Raw genomic sequence first — 22,101 nt, 5'->3', positions numbered from 1 at the left:
CACCAAAGTTAAGAGGGCTGCCCAAGCCTTAAGTGTACCTTCTGTAACTCAAGAACTGGTTGTAAATAATATCTTCTCTTGTGTGAGCTGCAGGTTTAACTTTAAAAGTTACTGTCCTCCTCGTGTTGCAAAATTCTAATCTTCCCTATCAGATCCGAATATTCACTCTCGTTCTTTCACCCGCCAACCCACCATGTCTAGTCTTGTGGAATGCTCTTCCAACAGAGATTCAGGAGGCACCTTCCATTTTTATACATTTCCTGAAAACGTTTCTAATCTGCAGACAATTAAAGAGAGAAAGAGAGAAATACTCTTTTTACAGTTAGACAGTGTGCTTTGATTTTTATTGTTATTTAAAAAATGCATTATACACATTTCCGTTCTGAAAATAAGTAAATAAATCCTACGCACAACAACACAGTCTTGTAAAACACAAACCAAAATAAATGTAGGCGAATCCGAGGGCAGAGTTGGGGTTTTCAGCGCAACCAGGAGAATTCTAGCCAGCCTTGAACATACTGAGATAGGTTGTGTGACAGAAATAAGTGTTTTGCAAGGGATTTACAAGTATGTTGACTACTGAAAGGCATTTTTTTGCGAAGGGGTGGGGGTCTCCCTTAGCGGGGCAGGCAGGGCCACCTCCAGAGAGGCTAGGGTGTGCTCCTGTAGTTTTCTATCGTCTGCTCTCCTCATGGGCCTCTCTCCCTTTTCATTTTGTCCAGTTCCCAGTACGGCCTCCCCTCCCGTCTCCAGTGCCTCCAATGATCCGGTGGGCTCCTACTCCATTAATGGGATTCTGGGGATTCCTCGGTCGAATGGAGAGAAGAGGAAACGTGACGAAGGTAGGGGGAGGGAGGGGTTCATCCTCCCTTTTTTATTTCCTTTTTCTTTCTCCCCCCTTTGCTCTGCCCCCTCTCATTCCCATTCTCTTTGCCCTTCCTCTTACCACCCCTAAGCTCCAGTTTTGGACGGGGATTCGCAGGTGCTTTGCATATTGGATTAGTTATAGCTCAGGGATGGTTCCCCATCACCCACACCACCACAACTCTACTGGCCCAGAAAGTCTTTCATGACCAGCTGAATTCTCGTTAGGAGGCAAAGCCAGCCTAATTCTTTCCCGAAGCCAAGGCACAAACTCCCCTCCCGGTTTCTAGATTGAGCCTTGGACTCACACCAAGGTGGCTCGTCCTGAATTCCCAATCAAAGGCAACAAAAAGGTGATTCTGGAAAGATCCACTTTGTATGCCTAACCCCCAACCCCCTAGCAATATTTAAGACAAGAAGCAAAATCTGGCTTTCAGGGCCAGGTAAGAGAAGGTTTAGGAATGTGAGCATTGTTTTTAAGGGGAAAGAGAGACAGCTGTTGTTTTTTGGCACCCAACAAATAAAACATGCATTCAGAATTGGAAAATGGAAAAAAAAATTACTCCACTTTTTGCCAGTCTCTTTAGCTCGTGGTTTGCAAGCCCAAAATGAAAGAATTAAGTTGCGCAATGTAATTGATCTATGTGATCTTCTACAGTTCAGCTTCTCTGGCGTCTCTGCCCTTAAATCGTCCGTGACTGGACCTAACGGTCAGAGGTCCCTTTACCTTTAGGCTTTACACACTGATGAATGTGTTTTTTGGGAAGCTATCAGAAAAAGGCAGATATTTAATTTCCTTTCTTTCTGGAAGGATATGTTTTTTATGTGCAACACCACAACCAATTCATAGTCTTTCACTAGGCAATGGTGAATTTTGCCTATAATGTTCCATCAAACGCTGATCCCCCACATGCCAGTCCATGTTGCCAGGTACCAATAACGCTTCCTGAAAATGTAGATGGTCTCTGTTTGTTTCCAGCTGGTTATATGCTCAGTGTTTGTTGGCATAAACTGACATGCGCACTCATGTGCATCAATGATATGGAGAGAACTCTGTGCTTATAAACACAGTGAAAACCCTTGGCTTAAGCTTGATATCCATGTGTGAAATGATACCGTCCAGATGAAAATTTTAACTAAAAAACAAAACAAAACTGAGAAGAAAAAATGGATGTGGGCAAAGCAATTGCTGGTGGCAGGACTGTTATCATAGGAGCTGGTGGTGAGGCTGAGGGTGTGATTTGTGATCAATGCTCAGCAATCGTTGGTTCCCCTTCTGCAATGCAGAAGAAAAACACTGGACTTACGTGGTGGTTGTAAGGATAAATGAATGAGCATACGATGTGCTTCAAACATTCAAAAAGCACAATATAAACGAACACTGTTTTGTTGTTATTGTTCTAATCAATTTTGAAGGGTTAAATGGACTCCTGAGAGATTAATAGCACAGTTGTATGTCTACTAAGTCCCATAGAATTCAATGGAATTTGTTGCCAGGTAAGAGAAAACACCTGAAAGTAAGCTCCATTGAGCTTAATGGGACTTACTTCTTAATAATGATGATGATAATAATAATAATATTTATACCCTGTCCATCTGACTGGGTTGCCCCAGGCACTCTGCAGAGGTTTATGCTGCCAGGCTACAATTCAATGTTTATTTACCTCAAACCACATCAAACTCATTGAGACATATAGAGGATTGTAAAACATTTATGGTGACATACACTTTTATTTTATTTACTTATCATGTTTATATCCCACCTTTTTCTCCAAGGAGGCAACCCTGTAGGTTAGGCCGAGAGGCATCAACTGGGCCAAGGTCACATAGTTAGTTTCTTGACCGAGGAGGGATTTGAATCATAGTCTCCCACTACACCACACTTGACTCTCCACACTGCCTGCCAGCAAGATGCTGAGTTTTCATTTCTTTTGGAAGTGTCTAGCCCTCCTGGAAAGAAAGTTGTGACACAAAATGTGCAGGCAATCATCTAAGCGTTTTCTGTGAAATGAGCCTGCCTCTTGCTGCTTCCACTTTTCAGTATTTTTAGCCTATGAGTGAAGTCAGAGTTGTGCTTTGATGCCAGGCTAAATCCCTGGGGTCTTAAACAACTCATATTTACCCCTCTCCTTTAACGTACTTTTCTTTTCTGCTTCTACCTCATTTTCTAGTCCTTGGAACCTCCATTGTTTGCCCTTCCTTCCTTCCTTCCTAGCAACTGCAATACATATTTCCTGTGGGGGGATAATCTAAGCTCAGGTTCTTCCTAGAAGCTATTCTCTGCAAATGCTACAGCCTAGTAGGTATTAGGCTGGGTAGGTGTTAAAGAACACCCCCCTAATGCAGGCACCCCCAAACTGCGGACCTCCAGATGTTTTGGCCTACAACTCCCATGATCCCCTAGCTAACAGGACCAGTGGTTGGGGAAGATGGGAATTGTAGTCCAAAACACCTGGAGGGCCGAAGTTTGGGGATGCCTGCCCTAATGGCAAAAGGAAACTACAAAAAAATGCAAAGAGACTGAGGCATATCTCCTGCTCTGAAGAATTCATGGTATAGTCAATGTACAGTACAATGATGTACATGTCTACCCAGAAGTAAATCTTTGTTTTTAATGGGTCTTACTCCCAGGTACATATCGGTGCCAAACGAGCACTACTTAAATATAGACAGATATTAAAAAATCTGATAAGCTTAAACACAATTAAATTATTATTAATAAAATAAACAATATTGTTTTCTCACTGGCTTTGCAGTTGGGGCAGGGCAGTGCTATTGCTGGGAAAATTAGGGAAGGTACGAGCTGCATTTATTAAAAAATTAAAAATGATTTTTGTACCCAGTATAAAAGCATAAGTGTGCAAGGTAAAATAAGATGTGAAAAGAAAAACAATGGTTAAGATACACCCATGTAAAAAAAAGACAAAAAACGCCCCTTATAAGCTCACAAGGTTGTTAAACTTAACCTAATACAGTGCTTTTATGAATTTAGCCTGTATGCTTTTCCTTACTATTTTACCTGTATTTTTTTATTTTAAAAAATCCCATTGTTTTATCATTTTTTTATTTGTTACATTTCCACAGCACCATTCATCCGAAGATTACAAGGCAGTTTACAATATAGAAACACAAAAATACATACCACAATAACAAACAAAAACAATTACCCCCACCCCCACCCCAGTTTAATAGGTCATGGATTGTTCAATTAGCCAAAGGCCTGGGAGGAGGAGAATGTTTTTCCCTGGCACCTAAAGATATGTAATGAAGGAACCAGGCAAGCCTTCCTGGGGGGGGGGGGCGTTCCACAAGCGGGGAGTCACCACTTTCATTTTAAGAATGAAAGTGGATCACTTGGCTTTCCACAACCCCAGTGACTACAGGCCTGGAAGTAAGCTCAGCTGAATGGGACTTACGCATCATCATCATCATCATCATCATCAAATTTTTATTTGTACCCTGCCCTCCCTGTAGTTTAGAACTACGGTGCCTCTCTCTTTTACAAGAGAGAAGGCTAGTGTGCAGTAATCAGGCCAGGTTAAGATTGGTTGAAGCTTTAGGGCTGTTTTAATCTGTAGGGGGCAGAGGGGCATGGCTGTTTATACTGCAGAGATGCATCACTCTGGTTAAAGGCACCGCAATTGGATGCCTCTGATACAAGCACAAAGTCTTCACTTGCAGTCATTTTATGCCTCCTCCTTTGCAACAGCCATGCGAGGTGGGCTAGGCTCAGAGTTGGTGGGTGACCCAAAAGTGAGCAAAAAGATTAAGAGTTAAGTGAGCTTGAAATGAGAAAATGCACATGCTCAAAGTATTTTCTTTTTGTTTACCAAGGTCTGCATAATATTTTGTTGTTTGTGAAACAGTAGTCCACAGTTGTTGTTGTTGTTGTTTTGTAGTTTTTAAGATAATGCAAGTTATTTTATGCATTCCTATTTAGGGAAAGGGACCCCAATGTTAAGAATAGCACCAGGACTCCCAACTACCTTGATCTGGCCTTGAATTTAGGCAATCACATCTGACCAGCTCGGCTCCAACCCACAAAAACTGATGCCCCAAGTAAATGTATCAATCTTGAGGGTGCCGCACACTTGCAATTGGTTTTGCTGCAATGGACCAATAAGGAATAAGGAATCACACTTGTTGTCCATTTTAGGATGGGCAAAATATGTTGAGGCAGAGTGCTTGCTTGCCTGTGCCTATGTAACTGTAGGAACAAGAAAGGCTGTAATTTATAGATTGAAGAGATCTCTAGATTAGGGTCCCACACAGGAGCGACAGAGACATCAGCTTGCGGAAGCCCACTTAAGACTTAGAGAGGCGTGATGCTAGAGTGGCCTGGTATCTCAAATGTCATAATTGCTGCCTTCCCAAATCAAGAAATAAGTGGTTTGAGCTTTCTCTCCATTTCTGGCCCTGAGCCAAATGTAATTGAGACAAAGTGAAGGGGAAAAGAAATGTTTACAAAGCTTACTCTTGATTAAGTTGAGCGATTCAGTGGGGAAAGGATTAAGCGAGGGAACACCCTGTGTCAAGTTCCCGAGGGAAGCGAGACCCTGGCTGAAAGTGGGTGCACGTTCTGCTATCTTTGGTATTTCCAATGAACAAGCACTTGGGAAGAACACAACCTGCCATGTTTGCACAGACTGGGAGTACGGCTTTGGTTAGCGAACCAGCTGCACCCTGTTCTGGAGCAGAGAGATCCAGACACTGCTATGCGTGCTTTGGATAGGGCTCATCAACACTCACCTTTGCTCCAAGCTTTCTAGGCACCATAGAAAACCTGGTTGCCATTTGTTCCAGTTCAGTGGTAAAACATGAGTTTCCTTGGGGGGAAGACAAACAAACACTCAGAAAGCCCAGACCCTCCAAGTGTCCCTATTTTTCAGGGAAACTCCCAGATTTACACAACCCACCTCGGTTTCTGATTTCATCCTGGAATGTCTTGCTTTTCCTTAGGACGTCCCTACATAGTATTTCTATCAGAGAAATGTTGGAGGGTATGGAGTTAAGGGAGTAACGACTATCGTGTTTCTCCGAAAATAAGACACCGTCTTATATCTATTTTTCCCTCAAAGAAACACACTATGGCTTATTTTTAAGGGATGTCTTATTTTTTTCCCTCCTCCTCCTCCTGCTGCGGCCGGCATTGCTGCTGCGCCTATCACTATGTCTTATTTTCGGGGTATGGCTTATATTCCTTGAATGCTTAAAAATCCTGCTACGGCTTATTTTATGGCTACGTCTTATTTTCGGAGAAACAGGGTAGTGTGACTTAATCATAGGGTACAAGAGGCCTTTTTAAAAAGCTCTGATAAACATCTGCTCTTTTTCTTAGCAAAAGGGACCCTTGGTGAGGGTGGTCTTTTTTCTTTTCTTTTTTTGAAAACCATTATTCCCACTGTAAACTTCTAGCACACAGTCTTCAGCCTGTCGTCATAGCATGCTTTCCAAACACTTTTGTTACCTTGCTCACTTCAGTTATCCAGTGTGTGCCTTGCTTTATGAAACAACAAAACTGAAAGGATATATATCTAGAAACAGACCCCAGACCCTCCAAGTGTCCCTATTTTCCAAGGACACTCCAGAATTTACAGAAGCCATCCCAGTTTCTGATTTGATCCCGGAATGTCCCGCTTTTCCTTAGGATGTCCCTATTTTCATCGGATAAATGTTGGAGGGTATGGAATAGGATGTCCCTATTTTCAATGAAGAAATGTTGAAAGGTATAGAGTTGTGACACCCCCCCCCCCCAAAAAAACCCCAAGGCTAAGTAACTATATAGCCTTTAGAAGACATCTGAAGGCAGCCCTGTATAGGGAAGTTTTGTTAATGTTCAATGTTTTATTATGTTTTTATATATGCTGGAAGCTGCCCAGAGTGGCTGGGGCAACCCAGTCAGATGGGTGGGAAATAATAATAATAAATTGTTGAATAGGATGTCCCTATTTTCATCAGATAAATATTGGAAAGTATGTAGACGTATGTCCCGAAATGCAGCACAAAGGGAGAGGTGGGTGAGCCCTGGATTAAACTATTGTAGCATACTCTACTAGATCTCCCAGTACGTTTCCAAGCACAATTCAAAGTGTTGGTACTGACCTTTAAAGCCCTAAACAGCCTCGGCCCAGAATACCTGAAGGAGCGTCTCCACCCCCATTGTCCAGGTCCAGCTCTGATGGTCTTCTGCTGGTTCCCTCACTGTGAGAAGTGAGGTTACAGGGAACCAGGCAGAGGGCCTTCTCGGTGTTGGCGCCCACCCTGTGGAATGCCCTCCTGTCAGATGTCAAGGAAACAAACAACTACCTGACTTTTAGAAGACATCTGGAGGCAGCCCTGTTTAGGGAAATTTTTAAATGTTTGTTGTTTTATTGTGTTTTTAATATTCTGTTGGGAGCCGCCCTGAGTGGCTGGGGAAACCCAGCCAGATGGGCGGGGTTATAAATTTATTATCATTATTATTTTGAAAACTGCTTGGAAATTGCAGCTGGTGCAGAATGCTTTTGCCAGAGTGCTGACAAGGGCCCCTATATCAGAGCGTATTGTTTTGATTGCTACTGGCTCCTGGTGTTGATTCTGAGCCGGTAGGTCTGAGGATTTTGTGGGCAGAATACTGTTGTCCTTTGGCCTTGCTTACGGGCTCCTCACACGCATGTTTGGCCACTGTCAAAAGAGGATGCTGGCGTTGGACAGGCCTTTAGTCTGATCCAGCAGGGCTAATATTATGTTCTTTTTTTATGTATAATACTTCCACATTACCATTGTCTCATGCCCTGCAGTGCTGCTGTCACAAGGTTATAGTTATGCCATGTGATGTTGATTTTTTTTCAGGCAGTGTGCTTGCATTGGTAGGCGGATGATACGCTTTGATAGCATGACCCAAACTAGCCTTTTTCATGCCATGTGGATATTTCAATCCAGGTTGCTTTGTTTTTGTTATTCACCTAAGGCAGAAAGGAATTTGGTTTTCTTTATTCCGTGCTTCCTGTTGCTGCTGGTGGTAATGTGGGTTGTATTGTGTTGGGATGGCATTTCCAGTGTCCAGCTTTACTACAAGCTGAAAAAGGAAGAGTTCCCTGCCATTAGAATATAGACCACAGAACGCATGTTATGCAAATGTTCTTTGGCTTTTAGACATTTCAGCCGATGGTGTTAGTTATAGCTTCCATGCACACAAGCTAAAAGGATCTGTAAAAGAGACAGCTGTCTATTTATTTGCAAGTGCCAACCACGAGTATTTTGGCCTGCTTGCAAAGCTGTTGAAGTAAGAGCAGAGTTAAGAGATGCAGAGAAGGAAGGGCGGAAGAAGTCTGACTCCCATGTGAACCGGAAAAAGAGTTCTCGAAACTAGGGTGGCAACTCCTTTGATGGCAGCACCTTCCCCTTGTTGATAAAGGACCAGAAAGGAGACTAGAAATAGTCCCAAGAGGTGATCCAATTGGGCAACATGGGACCAGACAACTGCTTGACCCTTAAATTAACGCCCTCGAATCTAACTCTGGCAAAGTGACTAGCGTGCACCTTTAGAAGACACCTGAAGGCAACCATGTATAGGGAAGTTTTTAATGTTTGATGTTTGATTATGTTTATGTATTTGCTGGAAGCCGCCCAGAGTGGCTGGGGCAACCCCGTCAGATGGTGGCGGTACAAATTATCGTTATCATTTAATATTTATTGCAGTCTAGTACGAATCCCTAAAGAGTGCATTCTTTCCCGTATGCTCTTATGTAACTGTTGGCTCCCGAAGCCCTGAAACTCAAGAAAAATGGGGAGGAGTTAGAGGAGAAATCTGAAGAAGCGCCAGAGGCTGTTTATAGCCCTCAGGGAGGGTAAATGAAATGCTTGGCTGGGCTAGATACAGGCTATGTACATGTGATACATTGAAAGCACATTTATGCCCTTCAAAGGATCCTGGGGAATGTAGTTTGCTATGAGGGGTAAAGTTTGCTATGAGGGGTAAAGTGCAGACCCCAGGATTCTTGGGGTGTGTGCATTGAGTTTGCGGCCAAGGCAGCCACACTCTCCCACAGCAGCAATTCTCTGGCCTGACAAAACGACAGAGGAGGTGAGGGCTGGCCCAAGACATTTTGCTATACAAAGGAAAGGAGAAGATGGTGCCTACTTAGCTGACAGGAGAGGCACTTAAATAAGGTAGCATCCTCCATTGTACCTGAGGCAGTAGGCCAAACTGGGGTTGTGGTGGGGCAGAACAGGCGATGTGACAATAAAAGGAAATGGTTTGGGGGCTCAGGAGGGAGAACTGGGAGCTGGTGCTGCTCCCCACCCCCCAAAGCATCTGCTGCTTGAGGTGGTTGTCTCAGTCTGCCTAATGGTGGGGCCTGTGTTGCTGAAAGAGGCAAGGAGCAGCGGCCCTAAGCTCTGAAGGTTTGGGAACCCCCAAACTCTGGGGTTTTCTGGCACAGCTGAGCATGTATTCTTGATGAGGAACAACAGCAGAAGTTTGTGTACTGAGGAAACCCACGTTTTGCCATCAGCAGGAGGACTGTGGCCTTGCAGCAAAGCAATGACCCCTGGCCTTTTCCACAAGAGCAGTTTTGTGATGTGGTTGTGGCACCCCGTGTGACCTTCTAGTTACGCAGCTGCGCCCTCCTTACTGCTGCCTGTCTTCTGCTGCGGCAGATAGCTAGGCTGCGCTAATCTCTACCGTGACAAAAAAAGTTAGGGCAGACTGGTGTGTTTAACAGCTTCCTTCAGCCTCCAGATGAAGCTGTGCTTTGAAGAGGCAGTTTATTCCCAGCTTTGCTCCCAGAGGTCAAGTTCTCACTCCAGCAAGTAGATTAGGATGTAGGAATGAGAGATGCCTGTCAGTCAATGCCCCACCATGAACTTCTCCAAGCAAGCTGGAGGAGGAGGAGGGAGGAGAGAAAGGATGACTCAGAAGATGCACAGGCCAATTCTGTAACGCCAAAGTTCCACGTTTGCGTGTGGATCCCAGGTCAGGACAAATGAGTCATCAGAATTGTTTTGTTGCAAGTGGAAGGCACAGTTCTCAGGCTCCCTCTGAATTTGAATTCAGAGAGGTGTATGGGAGCAGGAAAAACGCTGGCTGCTTCTCACAACCATCCATCTGCAATATATGTCCTACTAACCTTTTGACTGGGTGGCGCTGTGGTCTAAACCACTGAGCCTAGGGCTTGCTGATCAGAAGGTTGGCGGTTCGAATCCCCGCCATGGGGTGAGATCCCGTTGCTCGGCCTCTGCTCCTGCCAACCTAGCAGTTCGAAAGCACTTCAAAGTGCAAGTAGATAAATAGCTACTGCTCCGGCGGGAAGGTAAACGGTGTTTCCATGCACTGCTCTGGTTTTGCCAAAAGTGGCTTAGTCATGCTGGCCACATGACCCAGAAGCTGTACGCTGGCTCCCTTGGCCAGTAAAGCGAGATGAGCGCTGCAACCCCAGAGTCATCTGTGACTGGACCTAACGGTCAGGGGTCCCTTTACCTTTTAACCTTTTGACTGACGGTGCTTACCTTTAAAGCTTTTAACGAGTTGGGCCCTGAATATTTGAAGGAGTGCCTCCTTCCTTCTGTTTCTTTCTGCTGTTTGCAACCTGGGAATGACAACTCTTTATAGACCTACCATCTGTTAGGTAAAGGTGAAAGGTAAAGGGACCCCTGGATGGTTAAGTCCAGTCAAAGGCGACTATGGGGTTGCAGCGCTCATCTAGCCCTGGTGACAGGGTCACCTCCCTCCGGCAGAGGGCAGAGTAGATAATTTCTAGGGAGCCCCTCCCAGTGCCAAGACGCTGAGTTAAGTTGTGGGGACAGGAAGTGGTTGGCAGTACCTACCATTGACAAAAGAAAATCCTGATTGGCCCGTAAAACAAAGCAGAGATGACTTGAAGAGCCTCTGACAGCCTTAATTCATCATAGCACGGACTTGCCTTTTCCCCCCTTTCATGTTCCCATTATATTTGTTTGTAAAAGTGGAAATCAATTTTGAAGGTAATTTTCTGGAAAGAATGAAAGGGAGGTAGGAGGGCCAGAGATGGGGAAAAGAGAAGCGGGGGGGGGGGGAGGAATTTAGGCCAGGCACAGCCCAGGGGCAGCTCTTGGCAAGGTGAAAGAAAATTGCATATTCAATCTCCATCCATGAATCTCCCTCACCACTGCCCGCCTCCTGCTCAGGAACAATGAAGCCTTCCTCCCCTTTTTTGCAAGGCAGGCAAAGAAGGCCGGAATATCAGCGCTCACTTTAAATTCAGGGTCATTAATTCACCTGACTACTGAAGGAGAAGGGAGCACGGTACCCTTTGGAAAGGGGACCCTCTTCCCCCACTCCCCAGTGATGCTCTCGGGTAGTGGTTGGCGGGGGTGGAGAAGAAGGAAGGAAGGAAGGAAGGAAGGAAGGAAGGAAGGAAGGAAGGAAGGAAGGAAGGAAGGAAGGAAGGAAGGAAGGGGACAGGGTAGAGTGGAAACAATTTGTGCTCTCAGACATGTTTGAAATGGGCAAGAGGGGAGACACAATCGGGGAGCCGTCCAGGTTATGCGAGGGAGGAGGAGGAGGAGGGCTGGGAAACAGCCACCTTGGCATTCTCTGTTGTGCTGTTACTGCAAATTAAAAGTAGCATGTTTTGCCCTACATGATTCTCTCTTGAGGAGAGGAGCCAAATGTGTGTCTGTGTGTGTATGTTGGGGAGGGGGGAGGATGGGAGAGGGGGGGCGTTTATCATTTCTTCCTCAGAAGCCCAGGCGCAGTATCACCATGTGAGATGACATTTGAATTTACAATTCCGCTGAGAAAAGCCATTAATTCACAAATTAACATTCCCCCCCTCTCTTTTCTCTCTCCCTCTCCCTCTCTCACATGGATGTGCAAAGCAATTGAAAAGACAAAGGAAATAGCCTTAAGGAAGAGACTTTACTACTAGTCTGTCTGGGTGGAGATTGCTACCCCTGCTTCCAGATAGATAAACCAATTACCTGAGCGACACTGCTCATGGCAGGCTGCTATTACTTCCTTTTGTAGAGCTGCTCAGGCCACCGCTGGATTAAGCTTTATGTATCTCATTAATGTAAACCAGCAAGACTCTAGGAGCCAGGCAGTTCTCCTCCATCCAGTACGTTGTGGCAGAAAGTCAAGGAGGGGAGGGGGCTGTGAAGAACTGGGGCGGAGGAAACGGCCCTGTGTTGTTTTGCTGGGCTTCTTGTCTTCTCTTAAGACCTTGACCACAGGGCAGGTGGGTGTGTTGTTAGACCCTCCAAGCGTCCCTGCTTTCCAGGGACATTCCTGGATTTACAGAAGCCGCCCCGGTTTCTGATTTCATCTGCTTTCCCTATTTTCATCAGAGAAATGTTGGAGAGTATGGGACACATCCCTATTTTGATTGGAGAAATGTTGGAAGGTATGGAGTCATGCGAGCCGAGGAGATAAGTAACAATACCCACCTTTAGAAGACATCTGAAGGCAGCCCTGTACTGTATAGGGGATTTTTTGAAATGTTTAATGTTTTGTAATTTCTTTCTATCTGTTGGAAGCAGCCCAGAGTGGCTGTCAAATGTGTGGGAATGTGTTCCATCCCACAAAATGGGCAGGGTATAAATATTATTGATGATGATTATGATGATTTTATTAAATAGGTTGCCTCTATTTTTCATTGGAGAAATGTTGGAGGGTATGTCATGTAGGCTCTGTGGATCTGGCTATCTGTATCTAAAACGGCTGGTGCATTATGAGCAGGCAGGGAGCTGACAGAGCAGTGAGCAAACTTGATCCTGTAAAATAAACAAATTTCGATCGGATTGGCAGATGGCACTAGGATGGGTAGTAGGGAGCCCTGGTTGTGAAAGCATTTACTCCCACCTGTGGATATTTGCTGCTGTGGCCTGCACACCTAGACGATTTGGGTCTGATGCTCACAAGATGGCGCATGTGAACTAATTTCTAGCATTATTAGAGCCACCTGGATCTCTCCTCCTTCCCTCAATCCCCAGAGGAGCAGCCTAGCAGCCACGGTGTGGCAAAGTGAGGGAAAAACCTCAAGGGAAGATGCTCAATGGGGTGGACTTAGGCGTTGATGCCCTCGTGAGCTGGTGAGCTGCCCTCTCGAGTCATCACAAGGCTTCTCATGTTGACTAGTCCCATACCATAGTCGGAAGTCCTTGTACCTGCCACCCAGGCCTCATCCAGAGGGCAAGAAGCCATACCAAAAAGCAGAATGTCTGAAGGGTGTTGGGAGGGAGGGTGTAAGTATGTACGTATGAGTGGGTGAGTAAGAATTAAAGAATTAATGGTAAAAAAAATAATTTAAAAGGAAGGCTGGAGTTAGAAGTACATCCCTGGTCTGGAAAGGTTGAAATCCACAGTCGTAGAAAGTGTATCTGTCTTGGCCACAATGACTCTCTTCTTAGATGTGCTCGTCATCTTGCTTCAGGGTGAATTGCTAGTCACTGCAATGTTGCACATAGTTTGGGGCTGTGACCAGGACAGGATCCAGGGATAGACAGATAAGTTGGCAGAGTGCGAGGTAGCCTGAGCCATCAAAGTAGCTTTCGGATTTGGTTATCTCCAGGAATGATGGGTAATCTCCGTCCTTTCTAGCCCGAGATGTTGTTCCTGTCCTCATAAGATCAAGATGAAATAAGGGGCTCTTTTAAGGGTGTGGGGCAGAGATTTGGAAGCAGCCAAGTGTCGTTTCAGGTCCCAGTTCAAAGCCACCCTCCCCCAGGCCGAGTCAAAGCACAGGGTGCCATTTTCCACCCTTGCCCCCGCCCTCGTTTTTCATAGCACCCAGCCTCCCTCCCGCGGAAAGCCTGTGTCCCCAAGGGTCATGCTGCCGTCTCGGCGCACGACATGGGCGGCATCTTGTCACCGCCGGTGCTCCAGAGCAGGGAGCAATCAGTGGCGGAATCGGCAGACAGCACCAGTAATTCAAACCATCCTGACCGTTCAGTGAACCCAAACCTGCTGACCTTGACAGCACTCCACAACGGCAGGCTCAGAAATCCCAACCTTTGCAAAAGGCAGCAGCAGCAGGGGCTTCCGTGTGGGCTTCCTTTGCCGGAGCTGCTCAGCGGTTGTCTCAGGTCCAGAGATAATCTCCCCGTGTATATACCCTGAGAACTGGCGCTCTGCTCCTCCAGCCCACCACAAAAAAAACAAACCGAGGTGGCATTTTAATCTAACTTGGTGACTGAAGAGCAAACCAGCTCTGCGGCAGGCAGGCATCAAAGCTCCTCCACCAGGTTTCCATAGCGTTTGATTCTCCTCCAACTCACCGAGAAGACAAGGTGACATCACCCAGCATTGAGTTGGAGAGAACATGGGGGGGCACGTGGTGATGGAGAGGAAGAACGACTTGCTCACAGCGACTAGAAAGATGAGGAAGTGGAGCTGGGCTGAATATTCACAAATGCACAAGTGATGCTTTCAGCCTTCTTCGGTTTTGGAATGCGGGGTTTAAAATTCCAAACTCGGGTTTGGGTCGTGAGCGCAGAGGTACGCCTCCAAAATTGAAAATGGGAGTGCTTTAATCTTCTTGTCATCGCGTGATCGTTGTGGTTTTTGGCAGGACAATCTCCTAAGCTGTGAGCTGTCAAATATACAACCATGTCCCAATTTTTAAATACTGTCAGACATGAAACACTATTCTGTGCCAGCCCTCAAATACTGTCAAATACAGTCGTACCTCGGGTTGCGAACAACTCGGGTTACAAACTGTGCAAACCCGGAAGTGTTTTCGCCGCGTGCGCAGAAGCGGTGTGCATGCTTTGTGCATGCGCAAAGCGTGAAAATAGCGAAAATAGCGCTTTGCGCATGCGCAAAACGGCGGTTCGGGCCTTTTTCGGGTTACGAACTTTTCGGGTTACGAACTGCGACCCGGAACGGATCACGTTCGTAACCCGAGGTACCACTGTAATGAAATAAGAGAGGGCTGGGTGTCAAATATAGATATCAAATATTCAATTACTGTTCAGCAAATATTTAAGTGTTCAGAAAATATCGGGGGAATATTCAGCTTCAAAATTCACAGAGGTTCTTATGTGATGCCCAGTTAGTTTCAGCTTTAGTGGGAACTAACTTTTGATAAAGAAATCCCCTTACTCCTTCCACACAACCCTTGAAGCATGCATGCACTCATACACATGCGCGCACACAGCTTTTTGTTTCATTTAACTAGGCTGAACTCTAAATAGAAGTTATAAAGTAGCAAAAAAAAAAAGTGTTTCGTTTAGTGAACTCTTGATGCAGCTGCTATGAATAACATTTTGAGCGCTGCAGTTTGCCCATTGCAGAGTTACAAATATACGAAAATATAGAGTTACAGTATATTAACAAGCAAGCAATAACTGTATTAAAAACAAACGTATGATAAGAAAAAAATCTTTGAATAAAGCAAATTAAACAAACCAAAGGAAATATTTGGAAAACTGTACTTAGAGCTGTAAAAGAGGCACAGATGCTGAATTCAATAATCATAAATGCTAAACAAATCAGACACCCTAACATGTCAAGGGAAACTTATCACAATATTAAGCTTAAGTTTACATTCTGTGTTGAAGTATTAGTCATTTTCTTCAAAAGCAGGTGAGGGTGCTTCCCCGTATTTCTCCGTATACTTCCTGTCCAGTTACTTCCTGCCATGGGCTGTTTGAACTCCTGCTGTTATTTAAACCCCCTGCGCATCCCATCCCTGATGAACAAGGATAGGATTGGGGGATCAGGACAATTGATACAGGTTTGCATCCTTTATCCCACCTGAACAATGATTTCTAGAGGATCAGCTCGCTTATTCAGAGTGCTTAACTATTTTTTTAAAAAAATTAAGGGTTAAATTGGCTCTCTTCCCCCCCCCCCGGAAAGCTCCAAATGTGAAATCTCACAAGATGCCAGCTGTAAAATACTAATTGCCACTGAATGTTACCTATCAAATACCATAAAATGTTTTAAAACACGACTAGGGTATTATGGGGGCCGGGGACATGTCACTAGGCAAGCCTAGAATGGAGATCTTAGCCTAGGAGGTTTTTCCACGGCAGGCATGTCAGTTTTGGTCCTGCGTGACACTACCTAATGTCAAATAGTGTTGCAAATGAACCATCAAATAACAATCGTGCATAATTTACCCGTGAGTCCTTTGGAGATTTGTCAGGGTTTCTTGGTGAGAAGAGTTGAAAGGCAGCTTGCCTACTGCTTAAGATCTCCATCTGCAATGAGCAGCTTCAGAGGAGGGATGGATTTGTTTTAGGACATGCACGTAGGGAATAATGGGAGATGATGAAGCCTAACATTGGCTTGTGCGAACTGGCTGTGCACCCACCTCGAGCATGCTTGCAAATCCTCTGGCAGGCATGAAGAGGTTCTTTAGCAAATGTCTGAAAACGCTGCCTAAAGGTTGAAATGTCAAAACCGCTGTGATATGCCCATTGCGGGCTGGTTGCCATTATTAAATACAGCTGTTCGCCGCTGATCAAACACTTCAAAACACCAGCTGTGCGCTATAAATTACCGAAATAAATTTTTAGCATTTGCCACATTAAGATAGCCAGCGCGCGTGAGCTTTCGTAGGGCAGAATGCACAGCACCCCCAATGTGCGCACGGGGACTTGGAGGATGCTTTTTGGGGTGCAAATCCATTTTGGCTGCACTTGTTCCAGTTGGCCAAACATTTTACTTGCCTAGGTAGAATGTGTGAAAACTCGTTGCTCGTGGTGTGACTGCTAGAAGCTTCTTTTATGACGAATGGTCAAGGACCTATGCATGCAAGTGATCCAAAATACAGCCATGTTCTGTCCAAGCAGACAAAAGACGACTTTTCTTTTAGGGAAAATAAACTCAAAAAGGGGTTATGTAAAACTGGCCCTGATTCGGCCCTTTGGCGAAGATTGAGGGTGTGGGATTTGAGTTCCAGTGCGAAACTATTTGCGCTGCATTCAAAGGCTTTCCTCCTATTCTGGAGGCTGTGGCAAACATTCCTCAGTCGTAAATAAAAGCCAACAAGCCTCCCTTCTGATTTCTAAAATAAACCTGGCCATAGAGAAGCTTTTGCCTGAGATTAGAGATGTAGAAACTGAAAAGTAGCCTGCCTTATTTCCACTCTCACACCCTATGAAGCCCCATATATAGAAATTCTGGATTTCTAAGTTGTTTGAAGCAGCTGAAAGTAATGTTGTGTTTTAATGTTGTAACCCACCCTGGGACCTTAGGGTGAAGGGTGGGCAATAAATTAAATAATAATGATTATTATTATTAATAATAATAATAATAATACAGTGGGTACCTTGGTTCTCAAACTTAATCCATTCCGGAAGTCCATTCCAAAACCAATGTGTCCCAAAACCAAGACACACTTTCCCATAGACTTTCCCAGCACCAAACTTTATCCATTCGGGAAGTCCGTTTGACTTCTGACTTGTTCCAAAACCAAGGCGCAGCTTCTGATTGGTGCAGGTGCTCCGGAAACAATAACCAACAGCTGCACCGGACATTCGGCTTCCAAAAGTTTGAAAACCAGAACCTTTACTTCTGGGTTTTTTGGCATTTGGGAACCAAGGTGTTTGAGTACCAAGGCGTTTGAGAACCAAGGTAAAGGTAAAGGGATCCCTGACCATTAGGTCCAGTTGTGACCGGTTCTGGGGTTGCGGCGCTCATCTCGCTTTACTGGCCAAGGGAGCCAGCGTACAGCTTCTGGGTCATGTGGCCAGCATGACTAAGCCGCTTCTGGCGAACCAGAGCAGCACACGGAAACGCTGTTTACCTTCCTGCCGGAGCAGTCCCTATTTATCTACTTGCACTTTGACGTGCTTTCAAACTGCTAGGTTGGCAGGAGAAGGGACCAAGTAACGGGAGCTCACCTCGTCACAGGGATTCGAATCACCGACCTTCTGATCGGCAGGCTCTAGGCTCATACCACTGTAATAATATCCTCTTTCCCCCAACCCATTGAGCCTTCTGATCCCCTAAACTCTTACAGCCTTCTCTTTAAATCACATTGACTTGTTAGCCTGCCTGTGACAGTACAGTGGTACCTCAGGTTACAAACGCTTCAGGTTACAAACTCCACTAACCCCAAAATAGTACCTCAGGTTAAGAACTTTGCTTCAGGATGAGAACAGAAATCGTGATCCGGTGGCACGGCAGCAGCAGGAGGCCCCATTAGCTAAAGTGGTGCTTCAGATTAAGAACAGTTTCAGGTTACGAACGGATCTCCGGAACGAATTAAGTTCTTAACCAGAGGTACCACTATAGTGATACTGCTCAGCCCATGCAAAAGGAGAAAGTGAGAGCCCCTTCTGGTCTATGGGATGTTGCTACTGCCAGGGGCTTAAGCAATCCCATTGCTGCTGCTGACACCAGTCCATCGGACAGGTGAGGCTGAAGTTGGAAAGGAAGAGGGGCGTTGGGGGGTTGACTGGGTAAATACAGATAAAAGTGTGGGTTCTATCTGGGTCAGTTTTTAGTTCAAGCCATAGAAGATTGGGAGATTATAATGCTCACTGTTTCCTTGAGGTGAGCATTCTGAGACTGCAATTTCATACATGAGCCCCAGATAAGTGGGTTGCAGTAGCATCCCTACTCGAGGTGCTTCTTCCATCGTCCTCCTGCAAATGTACAGCATCCCAGTATGTTTCCAAGCACAATTCAAAGTGTTGGCGCTGACCTTTAAAGCCCTAAACCAGGCATCCCCAAACTGTGGCCCTCCAGATATTTTGGCTTACAACTCCCGTGATCCCTAGCTAACAGGACCAGTGATCGGGGAATATGGGAATTGTAGTCCAAAACATCTGGAGGGCCGAAGTTTGGGGATGCCTGCCCTAAACGGCCTCGGCCCAGTATACCTGAAGGAGTGTCTCCATCCCCATCATTCAGCCTGGACACTGAGATCCAGCTCTGAGGGTCTTCTGGTAGTTCCCTCATTGTGAGAAGTGAGGTTGCAGGGAAGCAGGCAGACGGCCTTCTTGGTAGTGGCGCCAGCCCTGTGGAACGCCCTCCCAGCAAATGTCAAGGAAACAAACAACTATCTGACTTTTAGAAGACATATGAAGGCAATCCTGTTTAGGGAAGTTTTTAATGTTTGATGTTCTATCATATTTTTAATATTCTGTTGGGAGCCTCCCAGAGTGGCTGGGGAAACCCAGCCAGATGGGCAGGGTATCAACAACAACAACAATAATTAATAATTTGGTGGGATATCTCAGCTGGTACCTGTAAGAAGGAATTTCTACTGGTGCAGCTAGTGGGTCTGTGGTTCTGTGCACCCCCACACCCAAACTCCCAACAAAGTGTATTCAACAGGCATTTTGTTTTAAAATATATCTGTTTAATGACTGGATGAAATGTGCAGATGAAATATGTACTGGGTGTAGGAGAACCAGATAACACTCATGCATAGGTGTATGTATGTATGAAAGAGAGAGAGAGAGTAATATGTGCGTGTATTGATGTAGGTCCCACATCAATGGGTTTGGGAAAGTATAAGCCCAGAGAATACTTGCCTTCCACAACACTCTTGTTCTGTCTAAGTTCAGATGTGCAGGATTCTCTTCTGGGGGAGGAGGGATGAATAGTCCAGGGGTGGATCTACACCCAGGAACAAACATGCTGTAAATAAATTAGAATTTACGGTAAATCGTTATAACAAAAAAAACAAACGCTATTGAAAATTGCAAAAAAATAATAATTTCCCCCCAGCACCATCTGGTGTTGCATGTTTATAACGCATACAAAATGCTATTTTTTTAAACTAATGTAGCTGAGTCCCAGGTGTTGTGTGTGTTGAGGGGGGGAGATTGCCACTGACCATATATATGCTGAAGCCCTGAGCATCTCAAAAAGATGCCTCCCAATGCAATGGAAATTAACACAAGGAGAAGGGGTTTGATGACAGAGAATGAAAGAGTGAGGTCAATGGGTTGCAACTGTGGGGGAAGCCACTATCAATGGACTTGAGCGTACGCTATATGCAAAGAGGCGTTCTGACCTGCAATATTGATGTGCAAAACTTGGAGCTTGGGGCTGGTAGCAGTTTTGGTTCTATAATGGGAAGAATAGGGATGTGAACTTGTGTACAATATGTTGTAGAAGAGAAGTCCCCAATATAAAATGCAGTCCAAGTTCCAAGGGCAGAGAGGGGGGACTCAGAGGCCAGGAAGAAGGCAACAAACGCAGGACAGAATGCAACCATGTCATTTAATGACCAAACTCCCAATGAATGAGCAGAGTGCTTTCTCAAGTGCTTGTTCTGCCAAAATGCTTTCCAGAAAGAGGATTGCTCCCTAGTTCATGTGAACACACATATTTGCCCTTTTTGGAACAGGTTACACATCCTATGCAAAGTATTGTTGTTATCTGAGCTAGTGAAATTCCAGTTCATGGGATACTCGGGGAAACTTGAATGGCTGACTTCAAACAGTTGCATATATGGGCCAATCATGGAAATTTCCCAAGAAACATCCTAGGTTGCATAATGACAGCAAATGATACGACTGCATTTTGTCCTATGCTGGGTTTGCCTTCCTGCCTCGTCGACCTTAAGCAATATTTACACTAAGAGGACATCTCCTAAACACCAGTGCACAAATGAATCGGCCTTTCTGCAAAGCGCCACGTAACATTGATAGTGCCAAAAAACGAAGAGCACATTTTTAGCAATTCCCATAGGTCAGGCATCCCCAAACTTCAGCCATCTAGATGTTTTGGACAACAATTCCCATCTTCCCTGACCACTGGTCCTGTTACCTAGGTATCATGGGAGTTGTAGGCCAAAACATCTGGAGGGCCGCAGTTCGGGGATGCCTGCCATAGGTGTTCAAATTATTTTGCATACATCTCACAGGTGGTGACTCTGTAAGGTAAGCATGTGTCACATCTTGCTGCTGGGATGTGGATGATTCAGAAAAGCATTTTGAAATGAATCGGTAGTCCGGAAGAGATGAAGTTGTGCAGTAAATTGAAAGATGTGGCGAGGTGGTGGTGGAGAGATTTGGAGCGGAAGGTTAGGTGGGAGAGAAGAGAGCTTTTCAAAAATTGACGTTGTGCAGAACAGAGCAAATTTGGGATAAGAGGAGGCCAAGCCAGTAAACCCGGAAAGGAGGCAGTGAGGGTGTGACAATAGCAAGGCTGCCTGTTTGCGTTATGGCTGCTTCTGGCTGTGTGTGTAAACAAGTGGTGAGTTTCATGGGAGGAGGGACGGCTGAGTTTTGCCAGCCCCCTTAGACTTCATTGGTTCCCATAATAGCGTTGATTTGCATGTCAGGCCAGCGCAGCTATGAAAGGGGGGGGGAGCCCTCTGAGTGTGGTGGTGTCAGCTCTCGCTGTTGTTCGACAGTGTAAAATTAAATTAATAAAGCCCCCAACACCGGATAACATAACAGGAAATTAATGGCTTTTACTGTCGTTCCGATGCAGTCATTTGCAACCCAGCTTTCCGCACCAAAGCCTTCATAAATGCAAGCAGTTTCTCTAAACAAGCATAGTTAGGAACTGCATGCAAGGTAATCTCTTTTTTTCCCTTTCCCCACCCACCCTTCTTTTTTTCTCTCTTTTGCCACGCTTGTGTCCTTTAAGCTAACAAAATCTTCTGTTTTGGTAGAGGATGGATGCTGCAGGAGGCTGGCCCTACCGCCACAAATGGGGCCGGGAAGCCAGACAGGATTCCACCCTAAAGCCTGCGGGGGTATTGACCCCAGGGGATGCCTGTTCCTCTCAACAGAGCTCCACCTTGATGGACGCCTAGGGGGTGAGCCTATTTTACTGCAGGTGGCAAAGACAAACAGCTTTGCTGATTCTCCTCCTCCTCCTCCTACTGCTGCTGCTGCTATTTACTGGGAAAGAAAGCTTTATGGGGAGTTGGCCAAAGGAGTATTTCTCTTACCTCGTTCGTGGGCCGGCAATATACCACTGTGTATCTTATGGGAATGAAAGGAAGCACACCAGCTCTTAATGTTTTAATTATGTTTTTATAGAGGTTGGAAGCTGCTCAGAGTGGCTGGGGCAACCCAGTCAGATGGGCGGGGTACAAAAAAATGAAACTATTATCATTACAGTCAAACCTTGGCTCCCGAACACCTCCATTTTGGAATGTTCCGGGTCCCGAACGCCGAAAACGCGGAAGTAAATGCTGCCGGTTTCCAAATGTTTTTTGGAAGTGGAACGTTTGATGGGGTTTCCACTTGAGTGTAGGAAGCTCCTGCAACCAGTTGGAAGCTGCGCCTCGGTTGTCAAACATTTTGGAAGCTGAACGGGCTTCCGGAATGGATTGCGTTTGACAACCAAGGTTT

General features: G+C 45.4%; 1 protein-coding gene across 1 annotated transcript in view; it reads left to right on the top strand.

Moving 5' to 3' along the window:
- PAX2 (paired box 2) overlaps nucleotides 1-22,101 on the top strand; it is a 127,480-nt gene that overhangs the window by 58,885 nt on the left and 46,494 nt on the right. Inside the window, 1 exon segment of the mRNA XM_035137864.2 lies at nucleotides 723-842. Within this exon segment, the coding sequence (XP_034993755.2) occupies nucleotides 723-842 (120 nt within the window).

Source organism: Zootoca vivipara, chromosome 5, assembly GCF_963506605.1.
Source record: "Zootoca vivipara chromosome 5, rZooViv1.1, whole genome shotgun sequence".
In the NCBI taxonomy this organism is placed as follows: Eukaryota; Metazoa; Chordata; class Lepidosauria; order Squamata; family Lacertidae; genus Zootoca; species Zootoca vivipara.
The sequence above is the reverse complement of the archived record's forward strand: the minus strand, read 5'-3'. Positions and strand labels throughout refer to the sequence as shown.